The sequence below is a fragment of the Amblyomma americanum genome, chromosome 1 (genome assembly GCF_052857255.1).
Source record: "Amblyomma americanum isolate KBUSLIRL-KWMA chromosome 1, ASM5285725v1, whole genome shotgun sequence".
NCBI lineage: Eukaryota > Metazoa > Arthropoda > Arachnida > Ixodida > Ixodidae > Amblyomma > Amblyomma americanum.
In genome coordinates this window covers 257,115,483-257,138,976 of record NC_135497.1, presented here as the reverse complement: position 1 = coordinate 257,138,976, position 23,494 = coordinate 257,115,483, and the positions used below count along the sequence as shown (strand labels likewise).

Below are 23,494 nucleotides of genomic sequence, written 5' to 3'. Positions count from 1 at the left end.
AGACAATTCTCTGCGATTAACCAAACACTCTGAACAAAACCCCACCACTGCAACTGCATCTCAGCCACCAATTCATGTTAACTTCCTTTACTCTTTCTTCACAACTCTGTCAGTACACAGTGCCCTGTACTCTCTCTCTCTGAATAGCATGTGTGTTTTCTGTGGCTGCCCCACAGTGAGGATTCGTGTGCAGCTGAGGAGCACCCGAGTGTAGTCATTTTGAACTTAAAGCTAAGTCACAGCCACTTCCATATTGAGTTGTGCTAAAAATATACTACAATGTACACACCTAAACAAATGAGCTTGCTAGTCAAAATTTTTGCAGGTGAAGTGAATGTTTTCATCACCTGTCAAAGGATCTTCTGTGCTCTTATTATTTCACCTGAGCAATGCAACTGCAGCAACTCAGTGCTGGAGGTCTGTGTGCTGCCCGATGAGCAAAGTAATTTCTGAGTTTTTAAAGAACTTTGAATTCAACATCAGCACTAATGATGAATCCACTGATCAAGTGGCATCAAATATCTAATGAACTGACATGCAACAAAACTGGCAGGGGGTGAAAATTAGTCAGAAAAAAATCCATCAGTGAGAAGGTTAAGTTGCCTTAACCACTGCAAAAAAAAAATATACTTTAATTTGACATCCATTTCAACTCTGTTTACTTCTGGATCCAGAGGAAAAGAAATATTGCAAAATATTAAGATACCTTACAGTAAAGACTAAGATTACTTTTAATTTGTAAGTTTGATTGCATAAGCTGATAATATAGAATGTAGAATATTCATAAAAGCAGTTACATTTGGTCCTTTGACAGCAGGAATGACGTGTCAGTCATGGGGTGGTTCACCACTGTAATTCCTACACATGCAAAAAAAGAGAACACTTGTTAATCACGAAGCAGTTCTTTTTTCATTCTATTCACAGTGTCTAATACAAACAACAAGATTCACCAATTCACCCAGGGGCCTTTTCCAGCACCTATCAAGCACATAACTGGATCATTCATGTTTTCTTGCTGCTAACAATAACTGCCAGTTATAAGTATATTTCCATTACAAGATTGTGAGCAGTTCCTTTTTTGCCTTCTAGTACCTATTTGCCTTTCCTTCCTCAACCATGGCCAAGTAAAATGTCACAAAGACTTTTTTTCACACTTATTCTTAGACTTGGCCCATTTCTTATGCCTCAAATGGTTTTAGTTCAGAACCACTGATTGAAATCATTGATGCAATGAATATGCTACGAAAAAAATGGCTTTGTTTTGCATGGTAAGTGCCTTGCTTTGGGTGTGTTCCTAGGCACTCCATACGCAATTTTCAGCATTTTATGCCACTACTTGACACCACTTGATGAAAATTTGATTCAAGTTAAAATTTCACTATCTATACACCCTTTTTATTAAAGAACTAGGGGCAGCAAATTTTTTGCTACATTATTTTTCTTCAGAATGGTGCATAAAAAATTAGTATCCATGGACCCCCACATGAAATTTGCCTATTCCCACTAAATAATTTGTAACTGAATCTATTTTCTCATGTTGTTTTAGTTTCGGTTTCAACAGCTGAACAGCGGCTATGGCATCATAGATGAGGTCACACGATGCATACAAACACTGCAATATAGTAGCTGTTTTGTTAATTTAAATTCCTCCAACTGTTATGCCAGCCTGTTTCATGGGCGGGAATGACAACTAATGAAAAAACATCTATTAGTATATCGCAGTTTTTCCATGTCCCACGTGACCTCATCGCTGGTGTCATTACCACTGTTTGACTGTTGAAACCAGAACTGAAACTACATGGGAGAAGAATTCAATTATAAATTATTTACTGGGCGCAGGAAAATTTCATGTGGTAATCTGCACTTAATTGTGTCTTGGGTACTGTTCCAGTTCAAAGAAAGAACACGCAACCAATATTTGGTGTACTTAACCACTTTAAGAGCATTGACAGCCAATATTAACACTGATACTGTGGTATGAAATGAAGGCATTGTGCAACAGCAGCACATTACATCCTATTTTTTATTTATTTATTAGATAACTGCATAACCTCTGCAGGCATTACAGCATAGAGGTTACAGAAAGATTAAGAAAATTTGTAACGCAGATTTTGGACATGCAAAGAATGGCAGAATGCATGAATAGATTAAATTTTAGCAATACTGGGTGGCAGAACATTTCTATCTCAAGCAGTGTGAACAAAAAATGAATAACGAAACATGTAACTATTAAAAGGCAGCTCTTTCATTTTTAAAGAATGCTCCATTCTTTAAGCTATATATGAAGGATTTGATTTATGGAGGTTTAACGTCCCAAAGCGACTCAGGCTATGAGGGATGCCGTAGTGAAGGGCTCCGGAAATTTTGACCACCTAGGGTTCTTTAATGTGCACTGACATCGCACAGTACATGGGCCTCTAGAATTTCGCCTCCATCGAAATTCGACGCCAGGATCGAACCCGTGTCTTTCGGACCAGCAGCCAAGCGCCATAACCACTCAGCCACCACGGCGGCGATATATGAAGGAGATTTCATGTATTTTTCGTGATCAATGCTGGCTTCTGAGTGATGCATGATATGGAAGAACTTTAATGAGAGATTTTTCCAGTGAATCTTTAACTATCATCACTGAAGGGTACACGAAGTTTAATTATGCAGAGTCTCCTACTATAATTACCAATAACAAATCAGGCTGCCAAATTTTTGTATTTTTTCAAACTGGAGCATTAGTTCAGAAGCATATGAGTCTCATGCATATTCAAGCAGTGAATTCATATGAGTAAAATATAGACAAGCATCATGTTTGTCAACAAAGGTGGCGCTGTGGTTGGCAACGATGTGGACAGTAGGCAAAATTCAGTGCGCCTACACTGTGCCAAGCGACGCTGCCTTCGAAACCAACTCGTGTATGCGAATATTTCAAAGCGTGCCCGTCGCTTGCGGTTAGAAACATTTTTGATGATGCTCGAAGAGTAGTTCTGCACTTTTCCAGCCTGTTCGCCAGACAGAATTAGTAGGCGGAGCGTTGCATCGGGTGCTTCTCCGCTCCTAGTCGGCGACAAGTAACAGTGCAGCGCTACGGCGGGTGAAAGCGCAAGGTATGGGGAGGAATTAATCGTCCACAGCTCTCAACTTATGGGCCGATAAAGCATATCCAATTGCTAGTGCAAGATAGGACGACGTGATGCACGACGCGAACCAGCTTTCTCACATGACGAACCTTGTAATATGCTTTCTATTTTTACTGAACCGCTCCACTCCGGAGTCCTTGTAAATTAATGAGCACTATAGCTGCTTTGAACAAGGCAAATGCGATCCAAGAGCTCTACGAGCGCATGCATAGACGTTTAATTTCCTCGAGCTCCAAACGAAATTTACGCTCACTCCGCTAAGCTATAAAAATTTGGCTTCTTATTTTAGAATATTCATGTGTGTGCATTCTGCTTGATCAGGGTGGCTTTTGGCATGAAATTTGCTGTGTTCACCAGTTTCTAATCTGCCTACAATGTGAAAATTCAAATAATTTGGGAAATAACACTACGCGACTTTGTCGAGATCCTAGCGTCGTTGGACCGGTGTTGAAACGACACACTTGTTGAAATTCGTGAAATGAAAACAGAGAAAAAACCGTTGTGCATGCTACTACCCGAGTCTGGTGCTTCTTCAAGCACGGCACGGTGTGAACGCTCGAAGGCGACTGTGGCAGCTTTTTGTCTTTATTTTTTTTGCGTGAAGTGATGCTCGGGATGTTGTCCGGGTGATAGCAAGATAAGGGTGCTATATTGGCCTCTCGCTTTCGTGGTGCATTTTTGTTTCCCGAAGCTTCTCCGTGTCGAAGCCTTCACTGTGAGCATCTTTCGGTCACACCACCGGCCACCCGATGGCCACAGTAAACTCACAGACGGGAGGAAAGTTAACAGATAGCAAGTGTCGAACACAACAAAAGCGGGAGCGACTCCGAAAGGCGCGAAAACGGTGCTGGGCGGTCATGTGGTATATTTCTGCCATACAGAGCTCCTGTTTCAGTTTGCCAGCCACTCCCAGTTGCTGCGCCCAGAAATATGCCTTTCTTTTTTAGTTTTTCTTTAGTGGTGTTGTGTATTCTCGATACAATGTCCTCCATGACTAAAAAGCACAAAAAACAAACTTTCTTACATGGGCATTCAGTTCGCATTCAGATGTTCGGCCGCACTGTGGCCGCATATTGAGAAGAGCAGTCATGGATGCTTTTGACGGCAAATGAGTACTACCGCCTTGTGAGAATTAATTTTCTCCTTTTCTGCTGCTCAGATAACAGCCAAACTTGGTGAGATTATTCTTCATTAAACCAGCAATCCAAAACAACTCAAACTTAAAAACAGAATTTTTTTCCAAAAATTGATATTCTAGCCCCGCATCCACCCTTAAAGCAACATAAGAGTGTGATAAGTATAAGTTTGGTTGGTTGATGGGGTTTAATGTCCCAAAGCGACTGAGGCTGTGATGGAGGGCTCCGGAAAATTTCCACCACCTGGGGTTCTTTAGCATGCAATGACACTGCATAGTACATGGGCCTCTAGCATTCTGCCTCCATCGAAACACAACCACCGTCTTAACAATAATAAGAACAATAGAAATGCTTTCTAGAAAAGGTAATATGTACAGTTTTATTCACCTTCAATGTCATCGCCAACGTGTACACCAAGCTATCACAATATTTAATTCATTTTACATGGCAGCATAACCACTGGAATTATTAATTGCTCTGTACAAAACACACTCATCCACAAGCATACAAAATGATAATGTAATACCATCTGTAACTGTTTGAAACAATAGGAGATAGATCAGCTACCTGTTCAGCAAAAGTTAACTATTTCCAGCGCAGGCTACTCAATACACACACCTAGAATTGCAAAAATACACACTGCAAATGGCAGCATACCATGTAACCAAAGTCTAAATTTGTACCATCGTGTACAAACCAAAGTTGAGCTTTGTAATATGTTTTTCAGAATATTAAAGGGAAGAAAACTTTTACGGGCTATGGAAAGCTATGAATGGGCTATGGAAAAGGACCCCCAAAAATTTTGGAAGTAGGCCCACCCCAGAAAATGGATTAAGGTAGAATAGTGAGTGGGATTAGTATAATCCCATATGATAATCCACTGGAAGGTACTCCAACATTCTAGAAGGTGATGACCCATGCATACTATTTAAACTCAATAGAACTGGTTCCGACCGAAGTTTTGGCAGGAAAATCACAAGAAGATTAGGCACCCATTGTTGAGACCATAGCAGGCAACCTAAATGCTATCACATTTACTTCTTTAACGATGTGGTTAAAAAGGCCCCCCAAGTTTTTTCCACAGGCGAAAGAGACAGTTATTAAGAATGCCACCATATTAATCCCAAGGTTATTCAATTCAAGTGTACTACACAAAAAAAGAAACTCCAGACTTGTTTTCCATCCCTCCACTAGCATTTCAACCTCACTCATTTGTGCACTGGTGAAGTCTACTACTCCATGCAATGGTGTGAACTTCTTTCCCTATTCACTTTGTAGGTGTGTAGAGAAAGTGCATTATGGGTAATATTTCTATCTGCACAGCTGCACATCAAGCAGTACAATATTGCAAAGTGTTCACTGGGTACAGACGAGACCAGTGGTAAGGAAAAGCCACATAACATGTAGTCTCACACTAGACTTAGTTATACCGTAAGTCGCCAACACTATATATTCTGCCCAAACAGTCTGAGTAGCAGAGTAACTTTGCAAGAGTCAGATTCATACAAGTGTGTCATTATGCATTGAGGAGCATTTCATCAAAACTATCATCAGAAATTGAATATATACGTGCTCAGAGTTTTACCAATACCAGTGTGTTTAGTCACAATATGCAAAGTGTGGAAATTGACATGTCATATATTTGTAACATTCAGTGTTAGCAGTGCAGCACCAAAATTATTTGTAGAAAAAAATTCAACAAAAATTCTTAATTTGCAGGTTTACAAAAACCAATATCGATTTTCTGCCTTCCATCATAAGTCCTGCTCACGTCAAAATGCCAATATTATTGACAAAATGCTCTGGTCATTATGGGTTAAAGGATATTTTATATTTTGTGAAGAACCACAAAGCTAAACTCATCAATGTGCTTTATTACAGACAAAGACGTGAGATGGCAGCATGTGTTTTGTTTAATTACATTTTGTTTGTTGGCTTTCAGTTGTTCTTAAATGGTCATCATGACAACAATGTAAAAAAAATCGGTAAATTTGGTATAAGCATTATGCCCTTTCAACAAAGCCAAAGATAGCAGCAGACTAACCTTAAAATTATTTTAAAAAAAACAGCCATATTACATATTTTTTTCCCTGTTCTATTCCACATTGGTTCAAACAATGCCTGCATGCTGCAAAGCAGTAGACAGGTAAGAACAGGAACTGTGCAAGTAAGGGTGCCCATAAAAATACTGTTTTTTATGTGCATCATTGTTGTCACTGTTAGCCTTGCTATGTAAATACTCATTAAACAGAAACATATGTGAAACATATTCATGAAACAGATGTGAAGGTAATTCGGGGTCTGGAACACTTCAGAAATGTCCAGCATCAAAACTCTCAGAACTGCAAAAACAAACCTCAAATTCAGGTCGGCTCATCATTGCCATAATTTCTGCTGCCGCCTTAATTTAAGAAACACTACTTCGATGCTGCCCTCCAATGTTGAAGTGGCCACCCTAAGGATAGCTGACAAACCCAAATAGGTTCCATAAAAAAACAAGAAATTGCTAGTGTGTTAAAACAGAACTCATTATTGCACTGACACTGGTGAAAGCCTTGAATCAAGGACAGCTTGGGCTAGAGAGAGAGACTCTGCACTGTGAGTCTGTCTTACATTGCCGAGGTCAGCTCTCCACCATGCAGCTAGATACCATAATCCTAGCACATAATAATAATGAAGTTTACACAAAATAGCATTACCAAAAAAAATTGAGATAAAAAAGCTGCTTTAAAACCTATTAAAAAAATGATGCTCGATTTGCGTAGTTAGGCCAAATGCAAATTATGTGTGCTAGTACCTTGCTTATCACTTTTTCCGGTGTTCGAATCCATTGTTCATGGATGAAAGTTGTTCGGATAGTGATAAAAAGTTAGTGCCCATATATGCAGAATTCTTCATTCTCTACTTTACATTCATAGATCCAGCTGCCGCGCGTGGCTCAGTGATTATGGTGCTCGGCTGCCGACTTGAAAGACGCGGGTTTGATCCTGGCTGCGGGAGTTGAATTTCGATGGAGGCAAATTCTATGAGGCCCGTGTACTGTGCGATGTCAGTGCACATTAAAGAACCCCAGGTGGTCGAAATTTCCGGAGACCTTCACTACGGTGTCCCTCATAGCCTGAGTCGCTTTGGGACATTTAACACCATACACCAAACCTAAACCAAACATTCATAGATCCCTGGGACTCCTCATACCACTCGTGGCACAGTGGTGCAGTGGTTAAGCGATGCGCCACTGCCCTGTGATGAGAGGTGCTGCCATCGGTGGGGCTTGTGAGACCCAGGTTTCCCTTCCTGAACAACCTCTCGCAAAATCATTAATTGAACTGCCACCTGCCATGGTGGTTAGTTTGCTCACAGTCCGGTAGGCAGGTTGCCATGAGCACACGCATGCGTGCACTCATGCATGCATCACCCGGTGGGCAGCCTGCCACAAAGCAGGCTTCAGACAAACACACAATGGTTAAATGCAGGGAATGGCCACTATAAGTGCTAGTGCACTAAAACAATACATTTCCTTCACAACAGCTTAAAAGCAGAAGCCTCAGCTTACCGTAAGTGGAAGGGTGTCCTTTTTCAGGGGGAAGATTTGCCCTCAAAATTGCATTGTTGATGCTATTAACATATGTGGGCATTGCATGATAGCCTTTGTTGTTGTACCACACCTGGTGTGAAAGAATCACAAAATAAGATGCTCAGCATTACTGAAACAGTTCTAGCATATTCAACCTCTCATGAAAAAAAAAAAAATATTGCATTTCATTGACACTTACCACAGAGGTGAGCAGACAAAAAATACACATCACAAGAAAACCAGGTCTTTGCACATTACTAACGTTCACTAAAAGTTGCTGTTGTTGTTATGTATAGATTTTATGGCAATTTCTTTCAGCTGCCTCCCAACACTCCTGTAGTTTCACTATAGAAATTAAAGTAGCAGCAGCTTTATGCAGGCAGTGTTTGACTCACATGTTGCTGGTATCACAAAACAATGGCAGTGCAAAAGTGATCCACTACTGAGATTCAAAAACTTCTCAGATGAAAACTGTTTTTAGTATTGCATAACTAGACTATGCCGTTTTCACTACACATCACTGCAGTACTAATTTCAAGTAGTGGAAAGAGATCTCAACTGTAAAAAATCAGGACACACTTTTATGTTAACTTCAGCACTTTCAGAACTAAATAAGTAAATAAAAAAAAGTAAAGAAGCCCAGTCATTCACTTCGTGATAAATGCTCAGCTGACAACATTTTGTACTCAGAAAATTCATACCCCCTTCTGGTTTCATATAAATACAAATATTTTGGTTGGCTTACAATGCTTTCAGAGCTTTAAAAAAGTTCCTAATTTAGGAGGTGCATCTCAATAATTACGATAATTTCGCATCACAACACCTACAGCACACAGCATGAGGGGCCATAATTGACTGGGAATATAAAAATTCATGAAGCGGGTAAACAGAACACCTTGAGTTTGGTATTGCAGCATTAGAAGACTGTCAAATGCATGAAAGAATCTAATAGCCTTAGAAAGCTGTATCTGATTGTAATCTGATAAATACTTTAGCTAAAGTCTTTATAAAATATACAATTTCCTTGGTTATTTTTGTGGAGTTCAGAAACTCCCTTTCATGAGTATAGAATGCTTTATATGAGAAAGAACTAGGTCACCATGGGAGTTCAATCATGCAAAAAGTGACACTGAAATATGACATCATGAGCACTCTGTCTGTGATTAGAAAAGCTAAATGTATGGGCTAAGAACAAAAACAACTGCTGACAAGGCTTCATGACTCTCGCCTTCCTAACAAGAGAAGCCATAACCAGTCAATTCATTGTAAATATCAACTTTTTTGACCCGACATTGTTACAGGAGATGTGTAATACTTGGACTCGTTACAATAAACTCAGCAAGTGGCGCACCGAAAGTGGATGTAGCGAAACCCACCCCACAAGCATCACCTCTGCGTGAAAGCTGAACGTGATAGAGCCAGCCATTTAGCCCGGAGAAGCGTGCATACCTGCCTCCCTGAGTGACACAATAATGCAAAAATTCATATTTATATAATAGGTCATAATTTCAAAACATTCAGTCCATAACTGAACCGTGCGGCTTAAGAGAGTACAATTTAAAACCAGTCAACTGTACTTAAGTCCAGCGGACAAAAGAAACAACCTCGTAAGTTTTTTACAGCAGTATACAATAAATCCTGCTTCAAGAGCAAACTAACATTTTCTGAAGTGCAAAATAACTGTCTTGTATAAATAGGCAAATTGTGACACTGTGCATTCCAAAAAAACAAAAATGCAAACATAGTTTTACATTTAGCGAAGTCAATTATAGTGAAATTAAATACAAAGGAGTACCTTGGCAACGTCTCGGACAGCAATCTTTCGAAAAAGTGCAGGTGCATCTTCTCCAAATGTTGAAGGCACATAATCACGTGTTAGCCCAAAGGAAAATGCTCCATACCTAAAACAAGAACACAAAGCATTTACATTTTCACAATAAAAAAGGCATTTCATAACTGACATATATAAACAAAGCTGCTATAGAATAATAATTAATGGCACCTCCCAAGTTGCCAGCCAGCTCTTCTACCCAGTGTCTTGCTCCATGCAACAACATTCATTTTAGATCTGCCAATTCACTTCTATTCAAACATCGGCACTCATACCCTAGCAAGGGTGCATTCAATTGCAACCAAACAGCAAAATCACCACACCCTATTCATCCCACTGCAACACAACACATCACCTGTCCCTTCAAAAAATAAACCCCCCAGCTTTATGAGCCATCCTTGAGCAGTCTGGACTACTCAATGCAGTGGCTGGCAGGACAGCTTGTACCAATGCTTCTGTAGCCAACGTTCCAAATGGAATGAGAAGATCATGCCCCAGAAGCACTTCTGCCACTAGGGTTAAACATTAGAAGCTGCTGATAATGCAAATTTTATTTTTTTGCATTACACAATTGTGCAAATTAAATTTTTAAAAGACAGTGTAACATACTGTTGAGCAGTGGTGACCAATCCATTTTTATCAGTGCTTTCCTGTTCCAGAAGTGAACATACATGTTACCTACTACAGAATAAGACGATAGGAATACTCTTCATAAATTTAGGGCCCCATTAAAAGAAACTGGACAGAGGAGGCATGAGTTACAGTTCCAGTCATGGTGCTGTGAAACCCGAGACTGAAAAACCATGCAGCATAGTAGCTGATGGAGTCGCTGGGAATTTCATGAGGAAGAAGCCCTCATGGTATACTTCAGCTTCATTAATAGCTTGACTTTCATCATGACAGCCAGTTCAAGAATCACAAGATAATGAGCGTTCCAACAAAACTCATCAGGAACGCCTAGTAGCTCTTAAAGCAACCAGAGCCTTGTCAGCCAAATTCTCACAGTTTTGTGTTGACGACTATCACATTAATGCTTGCAGAACTTGGATGGCAAGTTTTTTTTAGCGAGACTCATCCTGGGAGCCAAGCCGTTGAAGCAATTCACCAGTGCCAGCCCATGGTGTTATTGGAACTTACAAGCCATGGACAACCACGATCAACGAAAACATTCATGGCATCATCAAGAAAACAGGTGACCAACTTTTGTGTCCCCACTAGATATAGCCTTGAAGTTTACTACTCATATTCAAAATAAACAGAAGCATCATTCTTCTACAAGCACAGGGTTACCAGTGCATCATGCCAAACATGATCATGGGTGTTAGAGAAGCAAACACTGGCATCTTGTTAGCTGATGCTATGGCTGGTGGATGTTGGTGGTGAACAAGCTGGACAACACGTTGTGACAAAAAGAGTGCTGCAATGATGTCACAGGCACGCTGCATAGTCTCTCAGGCCAGGTTGACTATTGGAAATCTCACTATGTCTTCATGCCTTGTAATGGCCTGATAGATAAAAGCACTGCTGTTAAAAGAAACTTGTAACACTTCAGGTCTAATAAAAATGTGGGCAGAAGAAGGGATGAACATGAAAAATACCTTTTACTTTCCCATGTGTGTCCCATACGCTCAAGTGTGACGAGTTTATTTAACAGCACAGGCAACAATAGCTGACCGCAGTGTTAAGCTGCACTGCAATAAAACTTTAAACTCATTTTCACAGTCCATTTACTTTTCCTGCCGGTAGTACATGACAAATTACATCTGAGCAAAATTTTCTCTCCTATGAACACTTCACGTAGCTAGACAGTCTGTTATGAACCCATGCTAGAAATCATGACAAGGAAAAGTTATACAACTACACACAAGCAAAATAAGTAAAGAGCACAAAACAGTCATTTCTTTGCCCGAGAGAAAAGAAAAAAGACTGGGCAACTGTGACAATCTATGAGATTTCTGCAGGTGTTTATCTTTACCGCACCACGCAGTGTTGATAAAAGCTTGTTCAGTAAGATTCTAAACAAAAATTAAAGAATTTAAATTCAGCTTTTGCATGCAGGAGTGCTAAACCAGACGTGTTTATGTAGGAATAGCAAGGCACAGTTGACAAAAAAATGGTTAAAAATATATATAAAAAAGAAAAAACATAGCAGCAATTTTCAAAACCGCTCATACAAAATTTTTTTCATTTACCTTCTAAGTCTGTACATATCAGTTGTGTACAAATAGTACTCATGCTCATTCTGACTGCTTATATCGAGCAGGATGTCACCAGTCAGAGCCTTGAACATCGGTGGATCTTGAAAACCGTATGGCTCACAGACATATCCTGTTTTGTCTGCTGAGCACTGGCAGTATGGGTAGAAGCGTTCTTTTCCTTCTTTGAGTGGCTTTGCTATAAGAAAGAAAGGCAAAGTGCAATAAGTCCACCAACACACTGTGGCTGCTCAAGCCATGTGGCTCAAGAAACCACAAGAAGAAGCCACACACCCTCCTTTGCATGCCTACAGCTTACGTAGGAAACTAAAACCAGTGCCGCGTACACGAACAAATTACGGCCGGTCCACTCTTGACTACTGCATACCATCACTGTATAATAAACTTAAAAACCACATTGACTTTACTGCCCCGCTTAACACATTTAGACACGAATTAGCAAATTTTCTGATGAGGCAATGAATATTACTGCAATCCACATAAATGGCACTGACAGTAAGAACTGACACCACTACTCTAGCGACGGACAACTGATTGGTTTTTAATCGATTATCTTTTGTTTGCATCATAATGTGCTAGCGTGTTTTTGTTTTTAAATGTATTGAAATGAAATGAAATATATTATATTTAAATATTGCTTTATAACTCTTCAGGAAGTGTAAACACTGCATTTGCTATTTGTATAAGCTTCATGTTCATATTCCTTTTTGACATCTGTTGTGTGTATCATTCTTTAGGAAGTGTAAGCATTGCATTTGCTCTAGGTATAAGCTTCATCTTCATATTATTTTGACTGTGCTGTGAAGTCCACTGCGTGATGCTGCCTGTAGGCCCCCAGGGCTCAGTCAAGCTGTCTGTGACAGGTTTTTGCCTGGGGGACCCCCAACTTGTAGGTTGGAAATAAAGTGGATTTGGATTTGAAACTGCCAATAAACAAAAGAAATATAGACAAAAGTTGGAAGGCCTCACATAAACACAGCTCTGTTTCAAGCATAAACTGTGGTTTCATATAATCATCTGATTAGATGAAACTGGCACTCATTACAAGCCCACTCTGTCATTAGTCAAGTCACTCCAGCAATCATGGCCGACTTGTATACAAGAAGTATGGGGTTCAAGTTCCAGCCCCACTGGGAACCCACAGGATTCTGAAGGGTTTTCTCCCGACATGATGCTCAGCTTTTCCAGGAGTGCCATGCTTGGACAAAGTTAGCAAACCTTATGTAGAGAAACTTTTCCAACCATTTCACTCTGCACCTATGCTAGCAGTTCAGCTAATCGGTGAAACAAAGTAAACGGTACATAGCTACAGAAGAACAGATACAAGGGCTGGGGCCTAGGACAAGCACTGACTGACAATTCATGATGGTTGAACAGTAAAAAACAAACAGGACAGAATAAAAGAAGGGACACACAGAATGTCGCTGACTCTGTCCTGTTTGTTTGTACTGTTGAACCATCATGAATTGTTACTAACTCGCCTAATCTGCAGTTCTTCTTGAGTTTACTGACTGACAACTGAAGGCTTATTTCACAAGCAGCAAGGCATTAAATGAGAGACAGAAAACATAGCAAAAAGAACAGGGCAGAAATTACAAAAACAAAACAACAAAGTGAACGGCAGGTAAGTAAATATGAAGAAAAAAAACGAAGGGCAGGCCCTGCATGCAAACAATGCATTCCCAAATGGCAGCTGTGACATACTGCCTATATGGGACACGCAAACCATAACACAGTGAGCAAAAAACTGTATGGGGCAGGGATAACATTACTACGGTGCTAAGCGCCCAATGAAAATTGGGGAGGGGGGGTGGGAAGGTGCCAGAGGCAGAGGAAAGAAAGGACACAAATAAAAAAGAGGAAAACAAACAAATTAAGAGGGAAGAAGTGAGAAAACCCATAAAAAAATGACAGATGAGGATATAGCCATACTAAGAAAGAAAAAGACAGAATTACAGGAAGTTAATGAAAATTTAGAAAACCTAAGTTCAGTGACAGGAAAGAACAGGCAAGTAGCAACAGTGAAGTTCAATGCCTTATTCATTTGCCCGAATATCATCGAGCCACCACAACTATACAGGATCGTCACTTCTAGCTTGAACATATGAGCTCCACGGCTGCGTTCTTTAAAGTGCCAGTGTGTCTGTTGCATGTGTGCATCAAAGCAAAGTAGGAGACGACAAGAAACACCAGCTCTAGGTCCCCCCTCTATGCCTGCGCAACTTTACTTCGAACGAAGCATGACTGTGACAGACACGCTGGCCATCCAAAGAACACAGCCATACCTGTCACATGTTCAAGCTAGTAGTGGATGACCCTGTACATATACCGAACATGAGCAAGGTTATTTTCCTGACTTGTTTCTTTAAGGCTGTCACAACATGTTTTTTTATTTCATACCCAAAAGTCACACCATCAAGCACACCCCACCATGCCGGTGTTTTTTGTGTGCCACATTTGAACATTATACTTACTGAAATCTAAAGTCTGACGAAAACTTGTCTGGTCGGGTAGAAGATTCATGTATGAAGAAAAAGGAACGCCGACCAAAAGGTTGTTGTTTAAAACGAAGACATTTCGGCTTCCATACCGAAGCCTTGATCACGGAAGCCGAAACGTCTTCGTTTTAAACAACAACCTTGTGGTCGGCGTTCCTTTTTCTTCATACATTATACTTACTGGGGTGCTTTAGTAAAGACTTTAAGTAATAGTTAAAAATAAATTTTTTGAAGTAAAAAGATAGCTTTTTCAATACAGTGGTGTGCCTCTAATTTATAGCAGGCAATACATTTGACATGTATTGCCTGCCATTAACTAGCAGGCAAGACATGTCAAATAGTGAACTGGTCAACTAAAATCTACAGTTAACTTTTTAACAACTCAGGTTAGACTTCTCATTGTAATAAGAGATATGTAGCTGGCCAAAATTAACATCCATATCAGTTATTAGATATCCAAAAACATGGCTCTGCTTGATGCCGTGGCGTGAGGTCTGGCCTTCCTGGCACAAACCAAAACCAAGAAGCCAAACAGTGCATACACCCTCAAGCACACTCAGTTTTGGTTTAACATGCCAAAAGGGCCAGAATTCTTTGTAGCACGGTGCTGAGCAGAATTCTGCTTTCAGTGTCTAAAAACTAACATGTTTATTACTAATAACTGATTACAAATCTCCAGTTATAATAAGGTGCCTAGCTATAACGGTTATAATTTAAGTACTCAATTTTATATCAGCTAACTTACTAAGTAACATGTCTTGCCTGTTTCCTGATATCCAAAGACAATATACTATGCCAAAAAAACCATCTTTTTAAACTGAAAAATCCTAGTTTTAAACATTAATGAAAGTGCTTACTGAAACACCTGGTAGACTTTAAGCCATGACTTGCAACATTCAGTTGTATTTTACATGGAAGAGCTGCTTATCCAAAAGAACGTTAGTCAAAGAGGATGAAATAATTTTTGCTGAGGCTCAAGAAGATTTAGCTGTGGACGTTATTTTTTGTACTCAATTCAAAACCACTAAAATGTGAAATATTTTGTACCTGCCAGGTGTGCAGCATTCAGTTTGTTCTCAGGAACAGATAAAAAGAAATGCAAACATTAGGGCACATACATGCTCTGCTGTTTGCATTTTTTTTTATCATGACATTGTCTTTACAGGTTTTGCTATAATACTCATTAATTTTTCTTTATGACAGACCAAATTGTGTTACAACCTAACAACTGGAAAATACGCAAATCAAAAGCATACTGTTCACATTTATTTTCATGCATCGTACTATATACTATACCTATAGGATTCTGGCACCACAAAAAAAAATTGTAAGGCAGGAATCATTTTTCTACAGCTCAAAAATTGTCTGAGCTGAGGTGTTTTCAACAATCAAAAAATTTTAGTTCATTTTGAAACATTTGGGTATTTTTAACTTTCTAGAGGAAAGAAAATCTTTTGAACTTTGTTATTTTTACTAAATGTCTGCTATACTAATAAAAATACGAGGAAATCCCAAATTTATTTAGGAGAGAAAAAGTTCATGAGCAACTTTACTCTTATGTGCTGTATGATATAATGAATCTAATAAAATACTTCTCATGCAGAGAAAAAGAAAACCACTGCCCCCCCCCCCCCCCCCCCAACAAAAAACAGACATTTTTAAAATGATAAAGAATCATTTATGGAGGTGGGGGAGGGCTCAACTGGTGACACAAGAACTCTAATACGTCTGCATTTAGCCTGCGAATTGAAGGGCGTTAAATGAAAGAGAAAAGGTTTTTCCTTCCTGAAAATTTATCGTGTACCTAGCACACCTCATACTTTTTGCAATGAGCATTCACAAAAATAGTCGGCTAACATAGCGGTAGAATAGAAGAGGCCATGGAACACTCACAGATGTTGACGGGGTGAAAGACAGTTCTGGGTGAGGTGGTAACATCAGCAGCATCTCCAGTCGGGCTTTCCACTGTGGGCAGTGGTGGCACAAAGTTGTCCAAGGGGAGCCCGGGTACAAATACACTACGGCACTCAGGCTCAAAGGCATCCAACATATCCCAGTCAAGGGATCGCTCAGAGTAGTTAGCATTAGATGAAGGCACCAGGATGCTGTTACTCCCGTTGAGAGGCCACAGCAAGACACAAGTGGCACCTACACCAGATGGAAGCCGAAGGGTGGCTGCCAAGTGCTGTGCATCAGCATCTAGGTTCCACCTAGGCAGGAGGAACAAGAGCCCAATCATCACTCCTGCGCTTAAGTGCAAAGCTGCTCCTTTTGAAAGTTTTTCTTTCAGATGTAGAAACATGCAAGTATTCCTAATAACATGACTTCTAATGTTACAGCAACATACTGGGTTTGGGGCAGTTGGTAATCCTTTTGAACACTCGTAGTACAAAGGAAAACATGGACAACAGGACAGAACAACAAACATAATGAGCAAAAGAAGTTAGAACTTCTGTTGTGCATTTTTCTCTATCTTCATACATGTATTCTGAGCTGTGTATGTTCAAAAATACTTGAGACAAACTGCAGTGCAAGAAACACATTCACATTAGGAAGACACATACACACACAGACAACCGCTGCTCTCACAGCTGGTTTATTGCAGAAAGGCATGCTGAATACAAGAGCTGCATTGCACAAGCATGCACAGAGTACACAAAGCCAAACACAGAAAGACCGGTGCCAAAGACAACCCTAGAGTCAGCACACACTAAGAAACATCTTATCTTGTGGCAGAGAAAAGGTCGTAATCTGATCTGTACAAGGCAATTTAAGCATTGCTTATGCAATCATTGCCCCTTTTCCTTATGTGATAAGCTTCCAGCAGTTCATGTGCAATTCGGTCTTTTCTCTTACCTAGAATCTTTGCACTGTCAAAAGTGGCACACACTTTTTGCAAAACATGCAATGTGCAACTAAGTACACATCTTCATTATTCTTTAAATTTTTTTTTTTCTCCCTACCTCCTTGCAACCAATAGTGAGCACAACATTCAGTCATGTGTGTGTGTGTCTTCCTAATGTGAATGCGGTTCTTGCACTGCAGTTATGTCTCAAGTATGACCGCAGTGGTGGCCTAGTAGTTTGAGCATTTGTCTCATATGCAGCAGGTGCAGGGTTCGATCCCCAGTGCCGCCAGTTACCCACTGGTGACACAATGAGTACAAGCTCTCCCCTGGCCTGGTGACTGACTTATCTGGGGCAAAATACTTGGAAAATGGGTGTTTGACCGCACCTCAAGAACAACAAAACATCTTGTGTCATGGTGCTCTCTGGCCAAAGACGCCCTTGCCGTATTAAAATTCATTATCATCATAATTACTGTGTTTTAAGCAGCATGCATGACATTCATTATAAATGAATACTGCATCATGAATGCATTTGTGATAAACTTCAGAGAAAAACATGTAAATAAATTCTCTACTGTAAATAACTGTGAACAAATACAACCTTTGTCAATAAATTTCTGAGACTGAGTCCATTAAAAAAATGCGTTTAGCTTTGAAATCATTTGTGCAGCACCCCTTCGAAATAGTCTCCCTTAAAGTCTATATACAGCTTCCAACGCTTATTCAGGTCTTGGGAACAGTTTGAAAAACGCTTCTTTTGGCAGGGCTGTCAGCTCCTTTGTCGTGGCGTCTTGAATGGCCTCCACGCTCCCCATCTAGCGACCTTTTAGGGCTCTCTTCACACGAGGAAACAGGAAAAAATCACATGGGGAGAGGTCAGGCGAGTATGGCGGATGGGAAAGTACAGTAATGCTGTGCTTCGCGATGATGCTGTCGACGAATGCAGCATCCTTCTTTGCCTCAGAGAGCAAATCAGCGCTCACTGATGCCCGCGTGTCCTTCCGGTCTTGTGTGAGGGAGTGCGGCACAAGTCTGGCATTCAGCTTTCATTTTCCCAAGTTCTCACGCAAAATTTGGTGGCATTTTGTCGCACTACTGTCGAGAGCATCTGATAGCATGCGGACTGTAATGGTGCGGTCTTGCTGTACAATTTCCCTGATCCAAGCCACATTGTTTTCATTCCGTGAGGTTGAAGGGCGCCCCTGCCTTGTGTCATCTTCCACCGACATCCTCGCCGAAACGAACTTCTTGTGCCACTCGAAAACTCGCGTCCGCGATAATGCCTCCTTGCCGTAAGCGTCACGAAGGAGCTCATATGCCTGTGTGGCTGTCTTGCCAAGCTTCACACAGAATTTTATGTTTGCACGCTGTTTGAGGTGGACGTCCTTATCTCCGCATTCTCTCACAGTAGAATGCGCAGGCGACCAGTGACGACGTATTTTTATACATGCAGTGCCATCTAGTGGCTGTCACCGCAATTAACATAAATAGCTCAGGTTAGCCCAAAACAAAAAGATGGCGCTACACATACGCACCAACATTTGTTTTGGGGAATCATTTCTAGAGAAGAAAATAAATCAGTCTCTCAACTTTACGAACAAAGGTTGTATATCACAACAACATTACTGTGCCCACCCTGTCATACCTTAACTACGCATAATTCCAGCAAAATAGTTTCTCTGCAATGCATTTTTCATTGTATGTTTGAAGCTCTGCAAGCCCAAGTGCTGACACCACACTGCTATCTTTAAGTAACAGCATAAGGTCACTCACTTGGGTCGGGGCTCCTCCCGGAAGGCATAAGGGACCACATTGCCTCGAGGTTGTGTGTAGTTGTAATAGCGGGAGGGTGATAAAGTCAAGGGAGGAGGGTCCTCAACATGAGGTGCTGTCAGAGCCACCGACATGGCAATGCTGACAAAGAAGGCCGGCAGCAGGATCTGCGAGAAGAGGCCTTTCCAGTTGCGTTGGGTGCAGTAGTAGCGCTTAAGCAAGATGGCGCTCAGCTGCTGCACCAGCAGTAGCTTTCCTTCCACTCGGCGGCCGCTGCCCACCCAGCTGCCACTGCTTTCTGGCTCCTCCCCTGCAAATGGGGCCCACCACAAATCAAGCAGAGGGTGCAACAGGCACACGTGCACAAGAAGAGCTACACTGTGCGTTAGCACAAAATACATGCTTCCATCAGTGTGGTACACCATTTTAATTATTCAATCGCTACTCTAAACATCTTGTCAGAGAAATGAATGCTGAAGAATACAATTAGACACATAATGTTTGTGATAGTTATGAAGACATCCGTGATAAACATGCAACATATAAGTCTTTAATAATTTTTAAACAGAATCAGAAATGATACTTCATGGCACATGCAAATGAAAATTCCCATAAATTCTGCCTGCAGAAAGAAATCATGAAGGAAGAAGAGGCCCTTCATACCACATATTTTCACATAGTTCACATAGTATTTTCACATAGCACCACACAGTTAAAAAGACATAAAGCAAAATATTAATATAAACTAAGACTCAGCATGTGTAGGGTGTCAGCCAGCATGCACAGTTAGTAACAGTCTTTATTTCCAATTCAGATTCTTAGAGAACCCCTGCCGCGCATAGCCAGGGAACACACCAGTGACACCATCTGTAGGGTACTCCAAAAAATAGTACATATGCTGTGACTAGCGATGACACCCCTCCTCACCCCACCACAAAGCAAGATAATGTTCTGCAGGAATTTATGGTGAATATCACGTAACTAGCCTTCTTGTCCTTGAGCTTCTCAATGGCAACAAGCAAAGATCATGAGCAGGGAGCATTGGAGCTTCTGACATAACTGGTGCTAAATCTTCGCTCACCGCAGCCTCACACAGCACAGCTTCGTCCCTAGTCTTGGCAGCAGTATGACAGTAGTACAGCAGCATGAGGCGCCCTGCTTGGTGAGATGCAGAACCATCAGATGGGCAGGCTTATAACACAGCTGGGGTACTTCGGGGTACGGTACATGAAGTAAATTATGGTGTAGCTGCTTTTGACACTGCTGCCAGCATTGGCCATTCATTAAGATGATGTCAGTGATCTCAGCAAGGACGTTTTCAGAAATTTGGGTCATAGATATATCTCCATATTGTGCAAGTGGCGTCAGTTGAGCGACCTGCTACTTAAACCTCCTTGTCAAAACAGTGGGCTTTATGTCTGAGTGCAGTAAAGTAAAGGCCATTTTCAGCTTGCATCTCATGATTAACTTTGCAGGCATGCACCCGGTAGTCTCATGGGGTGTTGTCTTTTAGTTAAAAAGTACAAGAGCTAGCTCACAGCTGAAGCTTCCATTTGCCGTCTTTTTCAGCTTCAACTCGATAGTTTGCACTGTACACTTCGCAGCTCCATGTGATGTTTGGTAATACAGAGGCATCAAAATGTGCTTTATGCTATTTTGAAGAAGGAATCCTCTCGAACTGACACTCCCAAACATTGCCTTGTTATCAGACACAATCATGTCAAGAAACCACGGGTGTCAAACATTGTCCGCAGCCAAAGAATCATGATATCATAATATCATGATATCTGCTAATGGTGTGGACAGGAGGATGGCGTACCACACCATATACAAAATTTTTGTGCAAACAGCTCCAGTTTGTTGCCTTAAATGTGGGCAACAAGCCCCTAAAAAGTCTTTTCTGAAAAGGTGATAATTTCATATAATACTGTATGGTGGAAGCAGTGGCAACAACTTGATTGCACCATTATCAGCAGTGCTCTCCTTGTCATCTGAAATCCCTTAATCCATAATTTTTGTTTATCTGTTGTTGAGCCACAGTACAGGTGAAATGTGAAACAAAATGACTGGGAATGTAGCAGATGCTACCGAAAGCCCCTTTTCAACATAGGAGGCCACCGAAGTGTGAGTGGAAAAAGAGCGTAGCACAGACAACAGATGGCAGACTATATCATCAGAGCGGAGCGACTTCACATTTTAAGTGAGCAAATAATAATTACATCTCCAAAAAAAGAGAGAATAAAGAATCCCTATAGAATCAATCAATAAAGAGCTTTTATTCTGCACACGCACCCTTCACAAGGCAGTTTACAGTGCAAGAGTGTAGGCATTGCTATCTTTGGTCATGTGATGAAGGCATTATTGCGTGCTTTCAAAATTACCTGGTTTAAACAGCTGCTGGCAATGGAACACACATGGAAATCCCTTTTTACACAGCGTAACGAGCTGGTAGGCAGCACAAAAGCAAGAGGATGTCTTAGTGCTGCCGAAAGTTTGTCTTAACTATTGTCTTAACTATCTGATTTACACACATCACATTCAGGATGCCTGAATCTACCAGAATGCGTCGACAAACCATTCAGCCGCCTGACTGCCTTTTTTTTTCCTCAATTCATCATTTAACACTCACAGCAGACTGTAATTTGTTGTCAAGATTCGTAAGTTATGAATAAATTATTGTCTGAGGGCTTGCTTCCATGGACTCAGAATTTCGCCCACAAGATCGATGTTTACAGATGACTCAGCAGCGTTTGACTAGTCACTGGGAGAAGACAGAAAAGTTGGCACTAGATCTGAGGTGTTGCAGATATAGTCAGCTGGAATCAACAATAGAAAAAATCATATCATGCACAAATTCCCCACTGTTATGCATGTATCTTTGCACTAATACTAATTAATCACTGTGCTAGATCTACGTCATTGAAAATAAGCAAGGTCAAGCACGGTGGCTTTCCCTTCTTGAGTTCATTACCAAGGTTTTCCCACTAACGGCCACCACAAACCTCATTGTAAAAAGAAATGGTATGCCAACGCTGTGATGCATTGTCCTCGAGCTACAGATCCTCGAAGATTGCCAGTTCATTTCTGCAGCTTCTTCCAGCTCTGGGTCATGTCGGCGCACCATAGGTTCCTCCCATTTCCTTGGCTCCAGCACCTTGTAGACTTTCTGTCCTCACAAAAATTTTCCCTCCGAAAACGAGAGTCCATGCCCTAAGCTCCCCATATATAAGCAGATTTACCCACTAAATAATAACAGGAACATTTTTCTCTAGTTCCCAGTTCACACTATTACCATATACAAGCAGTGCTAAATACACCTTAGAAGAACATTGTGCAAAAAAACAATTGAATCACAAGAGCAGAAAAATCGAAGGACAAGCGTTGATCCTCTGATTGTTTTGCTTTCATAGTGCTTGTTTTGCATCATTTTCTTTTGAGATGCACCCATACCAACTGTGTTAAACACATGTTGGACATGTGTACACAAGCTACGCAGCTACGAATCGTATTTCACACCATGTGTTGTGAACAAGAACTCAGAAGACTGGAGATGGCAGCAGTGCTAGTGGCACCACATATTGTGCACAATGTGAATTGCTGTCAGTAAAGGGCCTATACAAGCACAGACAGATAAGAAAAGTGGAGTAAGTGGCATGATGAATCACTGGTATGTTCACAGGTGTCTGCTTAGCTCTTTCGTTACCGTGAAAATATGACTGATTTTGAGTGTTTTAAAATAAAAATTATTTCTGCAAGAAGTGCTAAATGCACTGCACATTGTAGTAGATCAAACTGTAGTTTATTAGTTATACTTCCGAATTAAAAAACACCAGAGCTGTATGTGCAAAACTATTAGAAAATTTATTGGTTAAATATGGTGGTAACACATACAAAAAAATTCAAGCAAAACAAAAATAAGCCACTGCGCCGAGACAGAAATTGATTACAAAAAATTGAAATGTACAAAACGTTGCACATGTCCTTAGCTACCATTCTTGCGATTTTGAGCTGTGCACATAATACACTAAGCTCTCACTGGCCTTTCAAATTCGGGAATATGATTGCTGAGCCACTAGAGAATGCAGTTGCATGAGGACATGAGGTGGAGGTAGATATGGGATGTGCTGCACATTACACTTGTTTTGAGTTCAGTTCTTTTTTTATAGCAGAGCTTGCAGTTCCTCCTTTTCTCCATTTTTTTTTCGGTGGGTAGCGAATGGGTTCTATGTGCGAAAAGGGGGCATGGCCTTCCGTGACATCAACATAATCAAAATTCTGCTGGTGCATTCGGTAGAATATCTCGGCAGTATGTTCCAAAGACCCTAAATCACCAAATAAAACCACTCTCGCCATTTACAAATCAAGCGCACTATATAAAATAGAATGTGAACGGTAAAACGAAACATATGCAAGCTGGCGCTGATGTCCCGGGCGTCTTAGACTATATCTCGCAATTGAAACTGAAATCCGACCATTCCACGTGGTTG

At 40.8% G+C, this 23,494-nt stretch overlaps 1 protein-coding gene across 1 annotated transcript in view; it reads right to left on the bottom strand.

Moving 5' to 3' along the window:
* LOC144114980 (ATP-binding cassette sub-family A member 2-like) overlaps positions 1-23,494 on the bottom strand; it is a 146,463-nt gene that overhangs the window by 38,107 nt on the left and 84,862 nt on the right. The window contains exons 30-35 of the mRNA XM_077649061.1: positions 19,008-19,317; positions 16,280-16,596; positions 11,865-12,066; positions 9,637-9,742; positions 7,821-7,932; positions 798-858 (exon numbers count right to left, since the gene is read on the bottom strand). Of these exons, the coding sequence (XP_077505187.1) occupies positions 798-858; positions 7,821-7,932; positions 9,637-9,742; positions 11,865-12,066; positions 16,280-16,596; positions 19,008-19,317 (1,108 nt within the window). The remainder of the gene's footprint in view (positions 1-797; positions 859-7,820; positions 7,933-9,636; positions 9,743-11,864; positions 12,067-16,279; positions 16,597-19,007; positions 19,318-23,494) is intronic.